The sequence below is a fragment of the Dama dama genome, chromosome 6, assembly GCF_033118175.1.
Source record: "Dama dama isolate Ldn47 chromosome 6, ASM3311817v1, whole genome shotgun sequence".
In the NCBI taxonomy this organism is placed as follows: Eukaryota; Metazoa; Chordata; class Mammalia; order Artiodactyla; family Cervidae; genus Dama; species Dama dama.
Genome location: NC_083686.1, coordinates 11961410 through 11983125, shown reverse-complemented (window position 1 = coordinate 11983125; position 21716 = coordinate 11961410). Strand labels below are relative to the sequence as shown.

Below are 21716 nucleotides of genomic sequence, written 5' to 3'. Positions count from 1 at the left end.
CACAGAAGCTGCCTCGGGCAAATGTACAGCTTCTCTCCTGGGAAGATGATTTTTTTTTCATTTAATCATGGAGGGGCAGGCTGCTTGGGAGGCCCTTGGCCATTTATCTCCCATTGATTCCAAGCCATGCATTCCCAGGGTACTTCCTCCAGGGACCTGTTCCTTCCTGTCCACTTAGGGAGATGCAACATGATCTCACAACCCCAGTGGCAGGGCCTCTTGGACAGGTAATTTCCCTGGCAGCTTAAGCTGTGTGCTGTCAATGTGAGTACAAGTGAAGTTTCTAAGCCCTGGTCAATCTCGTGGCTACAGTAGCTGGAGTGGGTGACACCCAGCTGCTGGGTGAACATGGGGTGTCTAGGGGAGCAGAGGGTAGGGACCAACAGCTGATCTGAGATTGGGGGGTGCACCTGGACCTCCCATTAGGGAGCCTCCCAGATACAGATGGAGAGCAGAGTCTAAAATCCCTGAAACTCAGCACACAGTCACGATCACGAGAAAGCAGCGTTTGCAAACGCTGGGAGGGGAGCCAAGGTCACGGCAGGAAGGGCAAGAGCTTGGGAAAAAGCACAGAAGGCAGAACTTTGTGGGTTGGGTCAGGAAGGCCTTTCAGGCAGGTTTGCGGATGGGTTCAATTTAGCATCTTTGTTTAAGTGGACAGAGAAGAAGGCCAATCTGTCCACGGAGAGATCATGTCAGCACTCACTGTTCTTCCTGGGAGAACAGCCATTGTCGGAACAAAACAGAACAGCGCTCAGATCCCACTCCAGGATGTGGGGCTTCCCCTCAGTGGTCTGACTCAGCCCAGAGCCCATGTCCGCGGGGTCCCTGCCGGCTGGCACTGCCCAGGCCCACTGCCCTCGTCTGGCCCTCACTTCCTGTAGCCTGGGTTTCCCATCTGGCCCTCGGCTCATGCCACTTGGCTACATATATTTTCCCATCTGCCTTCCAGATCTGCTCTTCTCTTAGCAAACCTGCCCTGCGAAGTTCATGCTTAAATATCCCCCCCCAACAGACCTCTCTGGAGCTCAGAGTAAATCTTAACGCAATGCCCAAGGACCTGCCTCCAGCTCCTCGCTGACTGCCGACTGGTCCTGGGCTGTGTCCCCACCCCAACCCACCTTGGACAGCGGTTCTCACTGGGTTCATCCCTGGAGGTCCAACGGAGCCTGTGTCAGGAGAGGTCCGAATCAGCATTCACTGTAGTTCTCTCAGCCCCTCAGGGGATTGTAATGCTTTCAGCCAGAGTTGGGAAAGATGGCTCTTGCCCAGGGATTTCCAAGTTTGGCTGCAAGCTGGAATCACCTGGGAGTGTTAGAAAATATGGCCTGGGTCCCACCCCCAGATGCAGACTGACCATCAGGACTTTTGAAAGCTTCCCAGGTGATTCAGCAGTGTTTGAGGACCACTGCTCGGGCCCTGCTGGGTTATTTGTGGTTCCTTTGCAATTAACCTCCTTTTATATCCTGGTATTTCTGCTGTATTGAAATTCATCTTTCCCTCCCTCCTAAGCTAGCTCACTCTCCCTTCTTCCAAAGGTCAGAACTGAGGAGTTCTAGAAGGGGTGGCAAACTTTTTCTGAAAAAGGCCGGATAGGAAATATATGAGATTTTTTAGGCCACTGCAGATGGTCTCTGTCACACCTTCTTCTTGTTTTCCCCTTAAAATGTAAACACCATTCCTTGCTCATGGGTTATACAAAATAGGCCATGGGCAAGATTTGGCCCACAAGCCATAGTTCCCTGATCTTGGACCACAGCATTGCTTTGTTAGCTAGTGAGTTCCCTATCACTGGAAGCAATCAAGTCATAGTCAGAGGACTTCTTGGCAAGGAAAGCATAGCTTAAGCTTCCAATGAATAACTGGACTGAAAATTTCTCTGTTCTTTCACGAACTTAGGATGCCTTCGTTCTAATTCATCCCAGCTCCTGGGCAGAGTTTCTCATCTGCCAAAGGATCTCTGAGGTCCCCTGGGAGTTCTGAAAGCATCCCCATGTTCTGTTCTGCCTCACTGTGAAGGTCTGGATGTGTCACACAGCCTTTGTGTCAACAATAGGCGCTATGATTTAGTTATGTGAGTTTGAGACAAAGAAGAAAGACTGCTCCTGACCTGTGTGCACAGATAACGTTTGAAGCAAGAACAGCTGGAAACCATGAAAATCAAACTGTTCTGAATTCACCTTCAGCCACGGACATCTGACAACTAGATACAAATGGCAAATTATACCTTTCTGTACTGACACAAACAGGACTGATTCATGATAATGCAGAGTAGACCTATCACATGAGGATAAAGACAGAAGCTTTCTCTCTTATCCCAGATTCTCTGTCAGTCCTGCAGGTCAGTTTCCCAATGGGCCTAATTCTACCCACCTTTTAGCAAGCCGTCAATGAGAAATGACTATGTGCATTGTTGTTATTTAGTCGTTAAATCGTGACCACGTGCATAGGTCAGAGTTAAGATTACAGGTCCTCGAACAAGGTGGTGTCAACTCTAATCCAGCACTCACCTCTTAGCTATGAGGCTTGGGGAAATGATTAAATTAAGATTTTTGCTTTTCATCTATAAAGGGGATATAAAATTAGTTTGGGAAGGGAAGGTTTTGCAGCTGACCTGTAATTCACCTTCTACAGCTGGGACAGGGAGAGGAAAAAGAGAGAAAAAATAGTAACCTGGTCCATTCTGTTTATAAACTTGCTAATCCAATCTCATAATGGTACTTGTAGCAGAAAGATAAGAGAGAGTCCTTATGTACAAATGCTTTAAGGATGCTTTACCTGGCTTATTTAGAATGGGATGTATAGCGATGGGGAGAGTTCACTGGAAAATGTCAGTGTCAGCTGTGTAATTATCAAAGTGAAAATGAAGATGCTTCATGAATAAAATAGCTTCTGGATGTGTATTGTCCTGCATGTTTTATTCAGAGACCCTGGGAGTTTAATCTGGACCAGAGTGCACTCTAATCTTCAAAGAAGAATGTAGGGAGCCGTGCTGATGGCTTTAAACTTCACCTACATCTTATGATGACCAGTATCCTGAGAATTATTAGTCAAGTTTGAGTCTGAGTGAAATCCCTGATTGCTACTATTTTATTTTCACAACCTGATTCTGTGTTATCTAATATTCATACAGGATGTTTATGAGCATTCAAACACTTAGAACAGGGCCTGGAGCATAGTAAGTGCTCAATAAATGTTATTATTATCAGAGAACTGGTGTGAGGACTAGATCAGGGGACAGAGATCAGAGATTGGAATGTGCTGGAAAAGCTCAGAACAGTGCATGGATGTGAATTGCTATCCTTTGCAACAGGGTGGGAAGAGCGCAGGTTTTAAAGATCTGGGTTCCAATCTTGACTCCAAAATTTTCCAGCTGGTTAATGTTAGGGGATCGTGTAACCTCTCTGGGCTTATTTTCTCATCTGTAAACAGGAGGGGTTAATCCTAATTTCAAGACTATCATGCAGATTGGGGGTGATGTGTGAGAGATATGCCGTGCAAACAAGAGAGCTTAATGCCTGAACGCTACTATGTGTGAGGCCAGGATGGGGCAAGGGGCAGGATGGGGCCAGGGAAGCCCTCAGCCATGGCCTCTGCGTTTAACCAAGTCACTTTAGGGGTGACTTGTCCCCTTCTTGGAAGAGCTCTAGCCGTGACAGTGCCTGTCCTGGCTCCCTTCTGAGCTCTGAGGATGAGATAATGAGCCACAAACAGGTTCTTTCAGAGCTTATTTTCTAGATCGAGGGAGACGTACTAAACCAGACACCAGCAGACCACAGCCTTCAGCCCGCACCCAGCCTGCCACCTGCTCTCATGAATAAGGTTTCCTGGGGACACAGCCGTATCATCTTTCATTTACACACTGCCTGTGGCTGCATTTGCATGACCACTGCAGAGCTGCAGAGTGGCCGTGGAGTCTGTGGGGCCTGGAAAATATTTACTGTCTCGCCCTTTACACAAAAAGATGGGCAATCCCTGTATTAAATCCTCATCTGAGAATACCGTGAGCAGATGAGTCAGGGAGAGAGGCTGAGAAGGAAGTAAACCAGGATAATGTGATCGAGGGTGTGTGTGTGTATGTGAGTGACTGTGGCTTGTATGAGCACATGTGTACATTTGTGTTTGTGTATCCTTGTATGTGTATGTGTGTGCATGTGTATACTTGTGTGTATGTTTGTGTTTGTGTATGTAGACTTTGTGTATGCTTGTGTATATACACATGTGTCTGTGTATATTTTGTGTGTGCATGTATGTATATGTGTGTATGTATGTGTGTGCTTGTGTGTATGTATATTTGTATGTTTGTGTATATTGTGCATATGTGCATGTGTGTACATAACTTTGTGTATGCATGTGTGTGTACATGAGTGTATGTGTATACTTGTATGTGTATGTATGCATATGCATGTGTATATTTGTATGTAGGTATATGCACATAAGTTTGTGTTTGTGTATACTTGTTATGTATGTATATGTGTATGTGTATACTCTGTGTATGCATATGCATGTGTGTGTGTATTTATGTGTTTGTGTACGTGTGTGTTGATTTTAGATTAAGTGGTCAGGACAGGCCTCATGGGGCAGGTGATAGGCAGGGTGAGATGGTCACACTAGTCTATGAGCTCCATGAGAGCAAAGACTACCCCCTGGGTTTCCTTCCCACAGTCCCTGGTCTTGCATGGAGCCACCGGCCGCCCACCTCCAGGGGCCCCGACGTGACAGCTGCGTGAGGGGTGGGTGGTGTGGAGGCCCCGTGGGATGGAGCATATTCCCCCCTTGAATCTCCTTTAACTGCTTTGTGGCTCCTGGTTCATCCTCTTGTCATTAACTGCCCCCCTGTCCCCTGGAAGATACCTCCTGTTCCTCCAGCCATCTCATCACTGCAGCAGTGTGTGTGCATGTGCACATGCGTATGCATGTCTGATATCCTCCCCCAGTCATTCCACGGCCCATCCCACCATCTCATTGCAAACTTCTGTTGTCCCTGGTGGGGGTAAACGTGACAGGACATGGAACACCATGGCCCGTGAAAATCAGCGCAAGGGTAGAAAGAGAAGTTCAGGTCCGTTTGTTCTGATAGAAATATTTTCATCAACAGAGAAACCAAACAAAGGAGAACCACAGCAGGGCCTCCAGGAGAGAGCTCTGCCTGGAGACACCTTCCCAGCCCCAGCACGGCCTCGGATGGGGCCCCTGCGGGACACAGGCCCCCAAGCCAAGCGTGGCAGGGCCCCTAGTTCCACCCACCTGACCATCTGAGGCCCTGGAGGAGCAGAGAGCCTGCCCACTAGGGAAACGGCAGAGCTGGGGCTGAAACTGGGTCCAGGGTAAACTGGGGCTCAGAACACTCCAGACTGGACGCTCATGCAGGGACAGTGGCAGGTGGTGGTTAGGACCTAGGGGCTGGGTGATTCCATCACTGCCCGCTCTAGGCAAGCAGCTTCCCTCCTCTGCCTTCTCTAGGGCTGTCATGGGCCTTAAATGAGATAACAGGCATCGAATGCTTGGCCAAGTACAGCACATAATCAATGGTGAATAAATCCTAGACATTGCCATTATTATATCATTATACCTTCCATATGAAAATGTAGCCTCTCTGTGCGCACAGACTGTAACTTGAGTATCTTTCATTCATCCCAGCTCCCAGCTCTCCCAGCTGTTAAAGATCGCTATGTTGTAGTATGTTACCACCTACGCATCTTTGAGTGAGTTTGTTACTGACCATCAGGTGGATAGAAACCAAGATGATCACTGCATTTAAATAGGTGGGGACTCTCTATTCCCCCTCCACTCCCAGTGGCCCTTGTCCTTCCTCAGACCACAAGCTTTGCATCTGTACAGTGAGAACACCCTGCCCTGGTGGCATCGTGAATCCCTAGGCCAGCGGGAGAGGAAGGAAGAGAGCCTTACCTGGCCCACTGCAGAAGGCGGCGATGATGGCCAGAATGCACACGATACTCAGGTAAGGGATCCAGGGTGCGTGGTCCTGTGAGAGAGCAGTTGGGCAGATGAAGGGGCGGTCATGGGTGGAGGACCTGGGTACCAACTCCCCCAGCTCCTCCTTGATCCATCTGTGAGACCTGGGGTAGGTCACTTTACATCTCTGAGCCTCAGTTTCAGCATCCATAAAGTGGGGACGATGATAACCCCTAAGCCATTCCATCCGTCTATCTTACAGAGGTCACAGTGAAATGGCATGATGCCTGTGAGCATTTAGCAAAGTCCCAGCATTTGGCTTCCCAGGTGGTGCAGTGGTGAAGAATCAGCCTGCTAAAACAGGAGATCCCTGGGTCGGGAAGATCTCCTGGAGGAGGGCATGACAACCCTCTCCAGTATTCTTGCCTGGGAAATTCCCTGGATAGAGGAGCCTGGCGGGCTACAGTCCATGGGGTCACGAAGAGTCAGACATGACTGAGCAACTGATTATGCACAGCATATGGTAAGTGGTAGACAAATGAATAACACCATTTGAGGGCTTAGTTGGAAGCAGGCAATATGAGAAAATTTTACAGGCAATTTCACTTTTAAAAATTTTTCTCTAGGCCAATCTCTGTTATCATATAAAATGCTATCTCTCTCTCTCTGCTGTCCTGACAAGGTGTGAGATGAGTTAACTCATGTCATTAAATAGGCTTGGAGAGGCTGTCACTTGTCTGGTGGGTGGGGGTGGTGACTTCACGCCGGGTGGGAGAGAAATTTGGGAAATCGCTTCTGCTCTAGCAGACTGGATGGTGATGATGAGAACGTGTCTAAGAGAGACTTGGACCCAGTCTAAGAGAGACTCAGCGAGGAGAGGAGTCTATGCTCACCTTTGAAGGCTGAGCCGAAGTCAGGCAAGAGGAAAAGGAAAGGAAAGGAGTTCCAGGAGAGGGTGTCCCATGGGCAAGGGTGCGGAGGCATGGGAGAGCCCAGTGTGGACCTCCAGGGTGGAGGGGAGTGGGTAGAGGGGAGAGCAGCCCTTCCATGCCAAGCTAAGCCCACCAGCTCCTGCTGCAGCAGGGTCTAGGGCTGGGAGGAGCCTCATAGCTTTTTGTACTAAATGGGTCTGTGCCTTGAGTCATCCATCCATCCATCCATCCATCCATCTGTCCATCCATCCATCCATCCATCCATCCATCTGTCCACCCACCCATCCATCTGTCCATTCATTCATCTGTCTATCCGTCCATCCATCCATCTATCTATCCTTCCATCCATTTGACAGATTATTCCAAGGTCCTCCTGGGTGCCTCCTGGGAGGTAGGAATGTAGAAATGATATGGGCATGGTCCTCCCCCCTACAACTCACTGTCCATTGGTAGAGGGAGATGGTTCAACAATGAAAGCCAAGGCTATGTGTAAAGCAGTGTTTTAGGTCTGCCCCTGGGATCCTGGGGAAGACAGAGGAGGGTGCTTCAGACAGCGGGTAGGGGAAGGCTTCCTGGAGGAAGGGGTATCCAGGAGGAAGCCAGGGTCTCAGAAAACAAGAGAAGCCAGTTGAGCAAGGAGGGCGCTGGGAAGAGGAAAGAGCCAGGCTCTTTCGCGGGCAGCTGCTGGGGAGCAGGGCTGGGGTGACAGCGATGAGGGTAGCTGAGCAGGAAGGAGCTCTGAGACCTTGTGGGGTGAGGCCCAGAGGGGTTCTCATGCTCCAGATGGCCCTTCCAGACGTCTGACTCACTCCACAGAAAGACCATGACCCAGAACATCCAGCTTGGTTGGTCCGAGGAGCCTATGAGACTGTCTGCTCAGGACAACCCTCTCTGGCTGTGGGGAAGGAAGGTCTCTGCCAGCACATGACCCCAAGGAGGAGATTTCCACCTCCTGCCTGGTCAGCGTGCCCGGCAACAACTCCTTTTTGAAGGACAAGCATGTCTCTCAGACATGTGCTAAGCCGCTTCAGTAGTACCGACTCTGTGCAACCCCAGGGACTGTAGCCCATCAGGCTCCTCTGTCCATGGGGATTCTCCAGGCAAGAATATTGGACCTGGGTTGCCATGCTCTCCTCCAGGGGATCTTCCTGACCCAGGGATCGAACTCAATGTTTCTTCTATCTCCTGCATTAGCAAGTGGGTTCTTTACCACTAATGACACCTGGGAAGCCCACCAGCATGCTGATGTTGCCTTTTTCTAGACATGTGGTGACATTAAGACCTTTGGCAGGTGACCGCCACATGTGATTTCCATTTAGAGATTCATTTTTGAAAACTGCAAATTCTCATTGACCACTGTGACCTTGCCCCACACTTCCCACAGGGCTGAGATGAGCTTGAGGCATGGCGTAAATGCCCAGTGAACACAGGCTGCCCTGAACAGTGCAAGCGGCAGGAGGAGTCCCCAAGATCCTGGGATCTGATCCCAGCTCTGCCCTTGCCCGGCTGTGAAAGCTTGGGCAGCTTCTTCATTGAGATGTATGCCTGTCTCCTCATCACCATTAACGGAAAAGATACCACTTTCATAAGAGTTAGCTGTGGCTCCATGCATCCCCCCTGCAAACAGGCATTCGCTGAGCACTTACGGTGCTCTGGGCAGTGCTGGCCGCCCTATAAGTGCATGTCTTATTTAATCCTCACGATAGCACTGGGCATAGGGTAACCGTCCCATTTTAGACACGGGGCCCTGAGGAGCAGAGAGGTTAAGAGACTTGCCAAAAGTTTCATGGAGGGTAAGTGGGACATTCAGGATTTCCACCAGGTGGCTGGCTCCAGGGCCCCTGCTGGTACCCACGGGCATCAATGTGGTAATTGCACAGGGGTCTCATAGGTCCGTGCCAGCCACCCTGAGCAGGAGCATGAGAGCTGGAGGGGGCATCTTCAGAGACATCTAGTGCAATCTCCTCTATTCCACAGATGGGTAAACCAAGGGGGACAGATCTTGCCCAAGATCACACAGCTTTTAGTGACTTCCTGACAGGACCAGAAGTCAGGTCTCTTGTTTCCCCCTCCCCGGCCCCCACCCCAGTCCAAGGACCCATTACTAACACCTTTTCCCAAGGGTGCTCAGCAGCTTCAAAGCTGAGATGCCCTTGGAAACTCCACATCACAAGAGTTGCCTACAGACTGGACGGACTCCCCAAGCCAATGGCCCCAGAGCACGAAGCCAAAAGCCACACCCATTCTGAACTCCCTGGGGAAGGGACAGGTGCGTCCTCTCACCTGCAGCATCAGTGTAATAGTGAGGATCCCAAAGAAGAGGGCCATCAGCCCAAAGCCGCCAATGAGGAGGGGTCTCCGTCCCATGCGCTCGATGACCAAGCCCTGGGTCAGGGTCAGAGAGAGATGGTTATTACTCCCCTTCTAGCAGTGAGTGAAGGGGACCCGTGGTGCTGGGGTCGTGGTTAAAGGATGGCTCTGACCTGGAGACCCCCAGCCACTTCCTCCAAGGCCATAGCCAGAGAGGGAGGGAGAAGAAAGTCACAGTTCATGAGCACCGGCTGGGTGTCCATACATTCACCTTTCTTCTGATCTTCCTCATCGGGGAGGATGGGTTTATCCTCAGAAGGGACATAGTTGCCCAGCCCTTCCCCAGCCTTAGGAGCCAGTAGGCAGGCAGAAGGCAATTGCTCTCTATTTCTCTATGCCGTGTGTTGTGGGTGTCCTAGGGGTAGACTCCTGGGGCGTGGCGCTGGGGTGGGAGTGGGCAGAGAAGTTCCTGCCTCCTGCCTCTAACTGGCCCTGAGTCAGTCAATGCTTCTGTCTCTGTCGCTCCTCTTTCCTGATGGTGGTGGGTTAGTGTGGGTGATTGAAGCTGATGACCATTCGTCAAGCACCTGTTATGTGCCAGGCGCAGTCTTTTTATGTGTCCATTCATTTACCTGTCACTAAAACTTCATGAAGTGTTTTGTTACCCTCCTACACTGTTGGTGGGAATGGAAATTGGTGTCGGCACTGTGGAAAACAGCATGGAAGTTCCTCAAAAGGCTAATGATAGAGCTACAGTATGATCCTGCAATCCCACCCCTGGGCATAGAGCTTTTTGATTTGTTGTTGTTCAGTCGCCAACTTGTGTTCAACTCCTTGCAACCCCATGGACTGCAGCGTGCCAGGCTTCCCTGTCTCCATCTCCTGGCGTTTGCTCAAGTTGATGATCACTGAGTTGGTGATGCTATCCAACCATCTCATCCTCTACCACCCTCTTCTTTTGTCTTCAATCTTTCCCAGGATCAGAGTCTTTTCTGGTGAGTCGGCTCTTCGCATCAGGTGATTGAAGTATTGGAGCTTCAGCTTCAGCATCAGTCCTTCCAATGAATATTCAGGGTTGATTTCCTTTAGGACTGACTGGCTTGATCTCATTTTTTTCTGGAGAAAATTCTAATTTGAAAAGATACATGCACCCCAAGGTTCATAGTAGCATTATTTACAATAGCCAAGACAAGGAAGCATCCAAAGTGTCATGTCCATCAACATGACATACGGATAAAGATGTGATGTGTATATATATGTGTAAATATATGTGTGGAATATTATTCAGCCATAAAAAGAATGAAATAATTCCATTTATAATGCCATTTATAGCAACCTGGACGGACCTAAAGATTATCATACTAAGTGAAGTAAGTCAGAAAGAGAAAGACAAAGATCATATAATATCGCTTATCTGTGGAATCTAAAATATGATATAAATGAACTTAATGAAATAGAGATAGACTCACAGATGTAGAAAGCAAACTGATGGTTATCAAAGGGGAAAAGGGGTGGGAGAGAGATAAATCGGGAGTTTGGGATTAGCAGACACAAAATACTACACATAAAATAGATAAACAAAAAGGTCTCACTATAGAATATAAGGAACTAGGTTCAGTGCCCTGTGATACACCATAATGGCAAAAAAAAAACCATGAAAAAGAATGTGTATGTATAACTGAATCACTTTGCTATACACCAGAAACTAACACAACAGTGTCAATCAACTATACACCAGTTAACATTTTTTTTTAATTTAAAAGTTAAAATAGGTTCTATTATTTGTTTGATTTTATAGGTAAAGAAACAGACACAGAGGCTTTGGAAACCTGGTTACGGTCATGAGGCTGGCAGGAGGCAGAGTGGGCATTGTCTATAATCTTTCCTCGTCCATAAGACGTTAATATTTTCCCCAGCAGAATAGACAAAGCTCCACTTGGTAAGAGCTCACAGATGCACCTGAATGCCCAGCGCCTTCCTCCCTGTCCCCTGACCCTCCTCCTCTCTAGAAGGCTAGGAGTTTCATCTTTGTTTTCCCAGAACCCAGAAGACCACCTGGTAGGTGTGGGGCCAATGTTTGCTGATGGAGTGAAAGTTTATCTCTGTAAGGCAGGTATGATGGTCCTCCTTTCTCAGAGGAGAGGGAGATGAGGATGGTAGATTTACCCCGTGGGAAGCCAGGCCCAGTGAGAGCCATGGAGGTGTGCTGGGAAAGTTCGAGAGAGAGAGAAGGGCATGTGTCCAAGTCATCTCTCCTCTCCCAGCTTTCATGAACTGAGTCCATCAAAGGGGAGGACCTGGGAGGGGCTGCCAGGACCAGAGCAACAGGGTGGGAAGCTGGGTCCCTGTGAGGTGGGGATGAAGAAGTATGGGAACACCCAGGATCAGAGGTTCAGAGAGATTATGGAATTTGTCAAGTCACTCAGAGCTCCTCAGAGATGAGAAAGTGGGGGTAAATGCTCTCTCATGCCCAGGGATGTTTGAAAAATAGCTCTGTTCTTGAACTCAGTCATTCGCCTTTCGGATATCTATCCTAAGGAAGTAGACATTTGGTCAAAACTTTATGAACAAAGATCTCCTTCATAGTGTTGTTTATGTCCCCGTGGCTTCAGTCATGTCTGGCTCTTTGCTGTAGTCCGCCAGGCTTCTCTGTCCATGGGGCTCTTCAGGCAAGAATACTGCAGTGGGGTAGCCATTCCCTTCTCCAGGGAATCTTCCCAACCCAGGGATCGAACCCGTGTCTCTTAAGTCTCCTGCAGTGGCAGGCATGTTCTTAAGGAGATAGAAATCTAGAAGTCCATCAACAATTGAATTAAATAAATACTGGAACATCCCCATGATAATTGTGTAGGGATTCACATATTTTCAAAGAATTTAAAACTACAGAAAAATCTTTAGGATATACTTTTAAGTGAAAAGAGTAGGGCATAAAGCTAAAGAGACATCAATAGTTTTGAAAATTGCAGCTATATGAAACTAATACATTCTGGAAAAATAGATGCTAAAATAGTTTGTAATGGCAAACTGTAGTTGGGGGAATAATGTATGATTGTGATTTTACTCATTATTTTTCTGTCTTTTCTAAATTTTCTGCAATGAGCTTTTTAAATGAGCAGCCGTGTATCTTTTATTTCCATCTAGTTTGTTTCCCTTTTTTCTACTTCATATGCAGCTCTCCCATTACATTTAGTTTATGTTTTCCAATTTCTCCATCTCTTTTTTTTTTGGATGTTCTTTCTCAAGCCTTTATCAAGTGTAATAGAAAAGCTTTTGTATATGTATGTAATATGTATACTATATATATTTTAGGAAACTCATAAATTTTCACCTAAAAATTTATGACATGTTGATCCCACTTGTTTGACTTAGTATGAATAGAATGCTAAATTTCTAATTAAAAAAAATATGCAACAAGCAACAAAGGTTTACTGTATAGCACAGGGAACTATAGCTAGGATCTTTTTTTTTGCTAGAGAATTTAAAATTTAATTCTATAGCTATGTCCACAGGATTTATTATTATTATTTTTGGATCTCAAGGGCATTATGTTTAATGCACAAATCTCATTTCAAACGATCATACATTAGAGGAGCCCATTTATATAGCATTCTTTTATATATATATATAAAATTTTTTTGTTTTTAATATAAATTTATTTATTTTAATTGGAGGCTAATTACTTTACAATATTGTAGTGGTTTTGTCATACACTGACATCGAGGAGGGGTTCAGGATGGGGAACACATGTACACCCGTGGCAGATTCATGTCAATGTGTAGTCAGGATCTTATAATAACCTATAATGGAAAATAATTTCAAAAATACTGTATGTGTATGTGTATAACTGAATCACCTTGCCGTGCACCCGAAACATTGTAAGTCAACTATACTTTAATAAAATATGTATATTAAGGAAGAAGAAGAATTTGATTAATTAATGTACTTTTAGCTGTGCTGGGTCTTTGCTGTGCATGGGTTTTCTCTGGTTGCGGAGAGCAGAGGCTAGTCTCTAGGTGCATTGCAGGGCTTCTCACTGAGGCGGCTTCTCTTGTTGCAGAGCATGGGCTCTAGGCACGCAGGCTTCAGTAGTTGTGGTGCAAGAGCTTCGTTGCACTGTGGCATGTGGAATCTTCCCAGACCAGGGATTGAACCCGTGTCCCTTGCCTTGGCAGGCAGATTCTTAAGCACTGGACCACCTGGGAAGTCCTGCAATGAACTTTTCTAAATTAACAAAGGGTTAAAAGGCTTAACTAACACTTGAAGATGCAAACCCCTACTCCCTGAGGCACCAATCCAGTCTTGACTCTTTCCCGAGCATCCATGATTTTCAGTACCTGCACCGGGAAATTTTCATCACCATGTACAATATGTTCCTGCTACAATCTAAGGATGTCATAATCGTTCTTATGCTCAATGGGGTCAAACCCAAACTTACAGCTGGCACTGGAAATGCAGGCTGCTCATAACTGGACAATCTGTGGGCTTCATCTCATAAGCATCTTAGAGGATTCAGTTAGTGTAGCCGGAGACAAGAGTGCAGAAGTGACTGGAGATGTTACCATGACAACCACCACAGTCACTGGGAAACACTGAGGTTGCTACACTGAGATTGATGCCTTGTCACACCTGAACTTGTTACTGACTTCACTGCCTTGGATATTTTCCATTATTTGTACTTTTTATTTTAGTTTCTTTAAAGGCACAGTCATTGATTTCAGAGTCAGGAAGTGTGCCCCAAGCACAAAGCAGCCAAGACCCACTCTCATACCATCATGCCAACACTCAAGTGCTTTCAGGGGATCTGGCTGCTTCTTTTCACTAAAGTGTCTGCACAAAACAGTAACCTGAGCCAAAGTAAAGCTGAAACATCGTCTTTGATTTGGAAACAGTTTGTAAATGGTCTAGGAAGATGCCAAGGAAATGTCTGTGAAACAAAGAAAAGATGGAAACCCTCTCCATCCTAAAGGGAAACAAGGTCAGTCTCCAGGGCTCTCTTCCTCCTTTAAATAGCACTGAAGTGCATCCTGTCAAAAGGGATTAGAGTAAACATGTTATTTCCACTCAACATGGAAATCATTAGTGAAGACATGAACTCAAGGTGAACAGCAGCCTCTGAAGGCTACTGGTGTCAGCTAGGGATGAACTGTTACCCTCCTGATGCTTTAAAGAAAGTCCCTCGGGGGACTCCTGAGCCAGGGTAATTCATCTATTCAAGCAGCCATTTACCTCCACCTGCTGCCCACTCCACAGTGCTAGGATCAGTGGTGGAAAAAAAATGGTAAAGCTTTTTTTCTTGTTAGATTGATGTGTAGTTAGATTCAATAAAATGTACCTGTTTTAAATGTGCAGTTTGGTAAGTTTTGTGAGACTTACACACTCATAAAGCACTGACCACACCAAGATATGGAACATTTCTGTCATCTCAAAGTTCCCTGGCCCCAAGCAACTGCTGATAGCTTTCTACCAGTATAGATTAGATTAGTCTAGGTGAGATGATATTTCCTTACTGGTCATCAACATACTTTTGGGATTCATCTGTGTTGTATACATCTGTAAATTATTCCTGTTTAGTGCTCAGTAGTATTCCATTGAATGGATATACCATAATTTGTTTCTCCATTCATTAGTTGACAGACATTTGGGCTGTTTCCAGTTTGGGCTCTTATGAATAAAACTGTTATGAAGATCAGTGTTCAAGTCTCTGTGTAGATGTGTGTTTTGATTTCTTTTGGGTAAATATTTATGAGAAAATGGCTGGGTTGTATGAGTAAAACTTGACAAGAAACTGCCAAACTGTTTTCCATTTAAAGTCCCTCCAGCAGTGTACTAAAGTCCCAGTTACTCCAAATCTTCATCACCATTTGGTACTCTTCACCATTTTAACTTAAGTCATCCTTATGGTGAGTTGTGGTATCTCATTATGGGTTTTAGCTTTAATTGCCCTGATGATTATTGGTGTTGAGCAAATTTTCATCTGTTCATGGTGGTTTTTGGTATTTTCTTTCGTAAAGTGTCTATTCAGTTTTCTGATCTTCAAGGGGGTTGTTGGTCTTCTTATTGTTGAATCATTGAGAATTCTTCACATACTCTGGATTCAAGTCCCATGTGAATGTGTACTTTGTGAATATTCCCCAGTCTGGCTTGCCTTTCCATTCCATTAACACTCTTTTAAATAGTCACAGCTTTTGCTTTTTAGAAAGACTCATTAATTACTTTGCCTGCATTAGATCTTGGTTGCAGCATGTGGGGTCTTCATTACGTCATGCGGGATTTCTCCTTCCGGCACACAGGCTCTCTAGCTGTGGCATTCCAGGTCAGTGGCTGTGAGCTTAGAGGCATACGGGATCTCAGTTCCCTGACCAGGGATTGAGCTCACATTCCCCTCACTGTAAGGCAGTCTCCCAACTGCTGGAACACCAGGGAAGTCTCCAGCTCTTACTTTTACTTTGGATGAAATCCAACTGGTCAATTAAAAACAAGCTTCATCACCAGAAATTCACATCAGTTCAGTTCAGTCGCTCAGTCGTGTCCAACTCTTTGTGACCCCATGAATTGCAGCATGCTAGGCCTCCCTGTCCATCACCAACTCCCGGAGCCTACCCAAACTCATGTCCATTGAGTCGGTGATGCCATCCAGCCATCTCATCCTCTGTCGTCCCCTTCTCCTCCTGCCCCCAATCCCTCCCAGCATCAGGGTCTTTTCCAATGAGTCAGCTCTTCGCATCAGGTGGCCAAAGTATTGGAGTTCCAGCTTCAACATCAGTCCTTCCAATGAACACCCAGGACTAATCTCCTTTAGGATGGACTGCTTGGATCTCCTTGCAGTCCAAGGGACTCTCAAGTGTCTTCTCCAACACCACAGTTCAAAAGCATCAATTCTTCGATGCTCAGCTTTCTTTATAGTTCAACTCTCACATCCATACATGACTACTGGAAAAACCATAGCCTTGACGAGGTGGACCTTTGTTGGCAAAGTGTCTCTGCTTTTTAATATGCTGTCTAGGTGGGTCATAACTTTCCTTCCAAGGAGTAAGCTTCTTCTAATTTCATGGCTGCAATCACCATCTGCAGTGATTTTGGAGCCCCCAAAAATAAGTCACATAATATTGCACAATTATGTTTCAATTTAAAAAATGGTTCATGCTTCTTGTGTCCCACCTAAGAAATCATTGCTTACCTCAAGGTTGCAAAAACGTCCTCCTATGTTCTCTTCTAGATGTCTTATAATTTTAGCTTCTATGTTTTAGTCTATGGTCAATTTTGAGTTAATTTGTTTGTGTAGCATGAGACAAGAGTTGTTTTCTTTTTTTTCAATGTGACTATCTAGTTTTTATGGCACCATTTCTTAATAAAGACTATAATTTTGCATTAAATTAGTTTGGCACGTTTTGTATTTCTGTACTTTATTCTATGCCATTGGTCTGTAGCTATCCTTATTGTCAACACCATGCTACCTTGATTATGGTTTAGGGAACACCACTATAGCACTTACTATGTACCAGACATAGTTCTAGACACCTTTATATATAGCAATAACTTAATCTTCATAATATCTCTATTATGCTATTAGGGTATGCTACTATCATCCTGTTATATCCAGAAATTGAGGCTCAGAAAGGTTTAGCAGCTTACCCAAAGTCACACAGAGGCAGAGCCACCATTTAAGTCCAGGCAGTCTGGTTCCAGAGTCTTGCTCTTAACCCCTGTACTACATTACCTCTCCTCACTGTCAGTAAGACAAAGTAACATCTAGAATTTTGAAAAGAATACACTTTCCCAAAGCTTTCTTTCCTTCACTGTGGGAGACCCTGGCTCTGGGGCACAGAGGAGAGACAGGAGTCCCTGCCCTTGGGGAATGGATGAGTTGAATTGTGTCCTCCCCCAGAAGGACAGGTTGAAGGCCTAGCCCCTGGTATCTCAGAATGTCACTTGATTTGGGAATAGGGTCTTTGTAGAGGTAACCGGGCTTCCCTGGTGGCTCAATGGTAAAGAATCCGCCTGCCAACACAGGAGACACAGGTTAGATCCCTGCATCTGGAAGATCTCTTGGAGGAGGAAATGGCAACCCACTCCAGTATTCTTCCTTGGGAAATCCCATGGACAGAGGAGCCTGGTGGGCTATAGTCCATGTGGTCACAAAAGAGTTGGGCACAACTGAGCAACTAAACAATAACGACAACAACCACACAGGTAGTCAAGTCCAAATGAGGTCCTTAGGGCCCTAATCCAGGATGACTAGTGTCCTTATAAAAAGGGGAAAATGTGCACACACACACATGCACACAGGGAGAAGGCCATGTGAAGATGAAGGCAGGGATCAGGGTGATGTTTCCACAAGCTGAGGAAAGCCAGTGATTGCCAGCAAATGTCCAGATGCCAGGGGAGAGTCCTGGAACAGATCCTCCCTCAACCTCAGAAGGAATCCACCCTCCAACACCTTGTTTCAGACTTATGACCTCCAGAATGGTGAGAGGTCTGTGTCTAAGCCACTCAGTTTGTGATACTGTTATGTAGCTGTAGCAAACCCATACAGAGAGCTCTGGTCTGATGGAGAGCAGGGCTTAGCATATTGTCTGTTAAATGATGAAGCAAATGAAGAAAGAAGGAAAGGGTGGAGGGAAGGAAAAGAGAGCCTAAGGACAGGGAAGCCTGGCATGCTACAGCCCACGGGGTCTCAGAGTCAGACACGACTAAGTGACTGAACAATAACAACAAAAAAATTCTACTTATTTCAAATGTGACTCAATCAAACCTTTCAAATCTGACTTAATGTGTCTTTGTAGTATTTCACATACATTGTGCATACTCAGTCACTTCAGTCATGTCAGACTCTTTGTGACCCTATGGACTGTAGCCTGCCAGCCTCCTCTGTCCATGGGATTCTCTGTGAAAGAATACTGGAGTGGGTTGCCATGCCCTCCTCCAGGGGATCTTTCCAACACAGGGATAGAACCTGCAGCTCCTTCATTATAGGCAGGTTCTTCACCACTGAGCCACTGGGGAAGCCCTTCACTTAACATTACTTTATACGAACTTTATAGGTCAATCTAGCAAACAGCTAGATACTTAGCTGTTTGCAGCTAAGTATCTAGGGTTTGAAGAACTCAGCAGTTGGTAGAATTCCTGACATCTCAGGGTTGGCAGGGCCATGTAAGAGTTCACTCAGTGGACTCAGTGGTAAAGAATCCACCTGCCAATGCAGGAGATGCCAGAGACGTGGGTTCGATCCCCAGGTTGGGAAGATTCCCTGGAGAAGGAAATGGCAACCCACTCCAGTATTCTTGCCTGGGAAAATCCCATGGATAGAGGAGCCTGGCAGGCTATAGTCTACGGGGTCACAAAGAGTTGGACGTGATTGAGCACACACATAAATACACCATGTTCTTTCTGTCCTATTCCAGGCCGGGCCCTTTCTGATCCTGCTGGCTCCTGTGGACTCAGCCTTTGCCTGGCCTGACTTCCTGCTCCTGAGAAGGCGTGTACGCCGACTGTGTGCAGGGCTTCAGAGAGAGGAGGCGCTGATGCCGGGGTCTCCATCTCCTTCAGAGCACCTGATCTGACTGCCGGGGGGCAGAGGACGTGGATCCCAGCCAGAGGCAAAGCGCTCCACCTACTTAGCAGATACTCCTTTCCCAAATGGCTGTAATTGAGTCTCACTCAATTAAGCAACTATGTGCTGGGTGCTTATTATAGACTGGCTCTTAGCCTAGGGGAACTCACACAGACCCGGGCTGCAGAAATCCAGCTTGACAAAACTGTCGAAATTTCTTCAAACCTACTGTGTCACACACACACCACACCACACACACACACACACACACACACACACACACACGCATGCATGCACACGATCTGAACACTGGAGCAAGATGCCTCCCAGACAGAGGCCAGCACCCCGGTATCCCAAATGGTGGTCCTTGATCTTGACACTTGGGGATGGTGGGGTCCCTGAGGAGCCCTTGCCACACCAACAATTAGTGATGCTCTGGACAGAAGCTGGACGATTGGTTAGGCTTTACTTATGGAAGGATGGGAGAAAGGAACACAGGATGCACTTGCTATCATTGCTGATTCAACTCTCTTGCCGAGAAAGGAAAGCCAACACAGACTGCATGAGAAAAAACGTCAAATTACCATATTACTTTTTACTGCTAGTACTTCTGTTTTAAATATGCAAGTGCTAATCTAATCTTTGCCTTCACAAATTTCAGACTGAAAAGAAGCAGAGACCTTGTAGAGCTGTGGTTATCTGAGAGTTTAAGTCTGTGTTCAGAAGACAGGGTCTCAGAAATCATTTTCTACTTGAAAATGGCTCTCTCTTAATTGCACGTTAAAAATAATCCACTGAAACATAAATTTTGGAAAAATGAAAGTCGCCAGTTGTCTCCGACTCTTTGCAACCCCATGGACTATATAGTCCATAGAATTCTCCAGGCCAGAATACTGGAGTGGGTAGCCTTTCTCTTCTCCAGATCTTCCCAACACAGAGATCAAACCCAGGCTTCCCACATTGCAGGTGGATTCTTTTCCAGCTGAGCCACAAGGGAAGCCCTTTGTTTGGAAACTCCTATTTCTAAGATGAATGTGTGTGAGACATGTATCTCTGTTTGGGCCAAAGGTATGAGAAATGAAGAAGGTAATTTTCAAAATGATTGTTATTCCAGGGTGGTCAAATGCTCCTTTAGTATAATAAATTCAAGTGGTCTTGAGACATTTCAAGCAAACGGCAAAATCAGACTTGGATGGGAACCCCCTGGAATCGCAGCAGAGGTTGCCAGCAGACCAGGCTTCTCCAGGTTTTCAAGTCCTGGGAGGACCTTCTCCTCTTGAGTCACTTTAGAAATGGCTTCAGGCCAGCACTTCTGTAGCTTCTAAGGGGGACATATCCCTCCTACCTGCCTCTCTTGGGAAAGTAAAATGTGGATCTTAAGAGGTTTATGATCATAATTTAAACCATTCTCAACTTTCGGTAAACGGGAAAAAAATAGCTCTTAAAGGAGTTGAGAAAGAGTGGCCAGTGGACTTGGGAGTCAGTGCTCCCACATCTGGAGCCTGGGACCCCCGCCTTCCTCCCTTGGATGGGTGGGAAAACCCAGATATGGGGGAGCCCAAGGAGGCTACTGGAGTGATGGGGAGGGAATCAGAAGATGTTTGGTGGGAAATAAAGTTTTAGGCACACAGCAGGTGGGCTGTAGAGAACGTCCTCAGCCAAACTCAGAAACAGAACCACCTGATAAAAGGTATCATGAGTTGGGAGTGAGTGGGAGGGTTTGTTATTGTTTAATCACTAGGTCATGTCCGACTCTTCAAAATTCCATGGACTGTAGCCTGCCAGGCTCCTCTGTCCATGGGATTTCCCAGGCAGGAATACTGGAGTGAGTAGCCATGCCCTCCTCCAGGGGATCTTCCCAACCCAGGGATTGATCCTGTGTCTCCTGCGTTGCAGGAGAATTCTTTACCGCTGAGCCACCGGGGCTTCTCAGGTGGGAGGTGTACTTTGGAGAAATGGGCTTCCAGCGCAAAACTACTCGTCTGCTTGGGGATGCTGGGCCCCGACTCTGCACCCGCCTTCCTGGCTCCCCTTCTAACGCTCCCTCCCATGAGGAGGAGTCCTCGGAATCCGAGGGTCCCCATGTCCACAAGCATTCTTCTCACCAGGCAGTAGATTACGTCAGTGCTTCTTGAATGACGATGTAAGCACCAGATATGAAAAGCTGCTTAGCCAGAGTTTTAACTTCTCAGCTCTGGTGGGTGCTGCCCACTTGGACGGCGCCCGGGGAAGCCATCTTTCAGGGAGCTTGGGGGCCGAATGAGAAGCACGGGTGATTTTGTTTGATGTGACCCCTCCCCACCTGCTAAGCGTCTGAAATCTTTGTTAGAAACACTGGGGACTTAGTCTTTTAGTGGAAGTACGGGGTTGTTTCTCCCTGCCAATCTGTGGCCCACAGAAATACTGCAGAATCATTATACATCAATGGAAGAGTCTCCCCCTGTCGGGGAGGATTGAATGAACTCAGCTTTGAGGCCAGCCGTAGAGCACCTTCAGTCTGATGATTCACTGGGCAAAGCAGCCTCTCTTCAAGCCTCCCCACACTCTCCCTGCTTCTGTCCTCACCACCGCTGCCCACATCTGTTTATGGTGGCCAGAGAGATCCTTCTAAAATGCAACAGGACACCCTGCTCCGACACCCTTGGCTGCACCCTCTCCAGCCCCGCCGGGCCCCAAGCTGTCCCTCTAACTTGCAGACATACTCCTGCTCCTGCACAAAGCCTACTCTAGACATCCTCCACCCGCCTCTCCAGATCCATATGTCCTGGAGGAACACCTGCAAGATCAGATCAGCAGCCCCCTTGCCCTCTGAAAAAGTGAAGTTGCTCAGTCGTGTCTGACTCTTTGCAGCCCCATGGGCCCACCACGCTCCTCCATCCATGGGATTCTCCAGGCAAGAGTACTGGAGTGGGTTGCTATTTCCTTCTCCAGGGGATCTTCCCGACCCAGGGATCAAACCTGGGTCTCCCGCATTGAAGGCAGACGCTTTACCATTTGAGCCACCAGGG

At 46.8% G+C, this 21716-nt stretch overlaps 1 protein-coding gene across 1 annotated transcript in view; it reads right to left on the bottom strand.

The window, feature by feature from the left end:
- SLC2A9 (solute carrier family 2 member 9) overlaps window positions 1-21716 on the bottom strand; it is a 201595-nt gene that overhangs the window by 55783 nt on the left and 124096 nt on the right. The window contains exons 9-10 of the mRNA XM_061145157.1: window positions 9132-9233; window positions 5911-5986 (exon numbers count right to left, since the gene is read on the bottom strand). Of these exons, the coding sequence (XP_061001140.1) occupies window positions 5911-5986; window positions 9132-9233 (178 nt within the window). The remainder of the gene's footprint in view (window positions 1-5910; window positions 5987-9131; window positions 9234-21716) is intronic.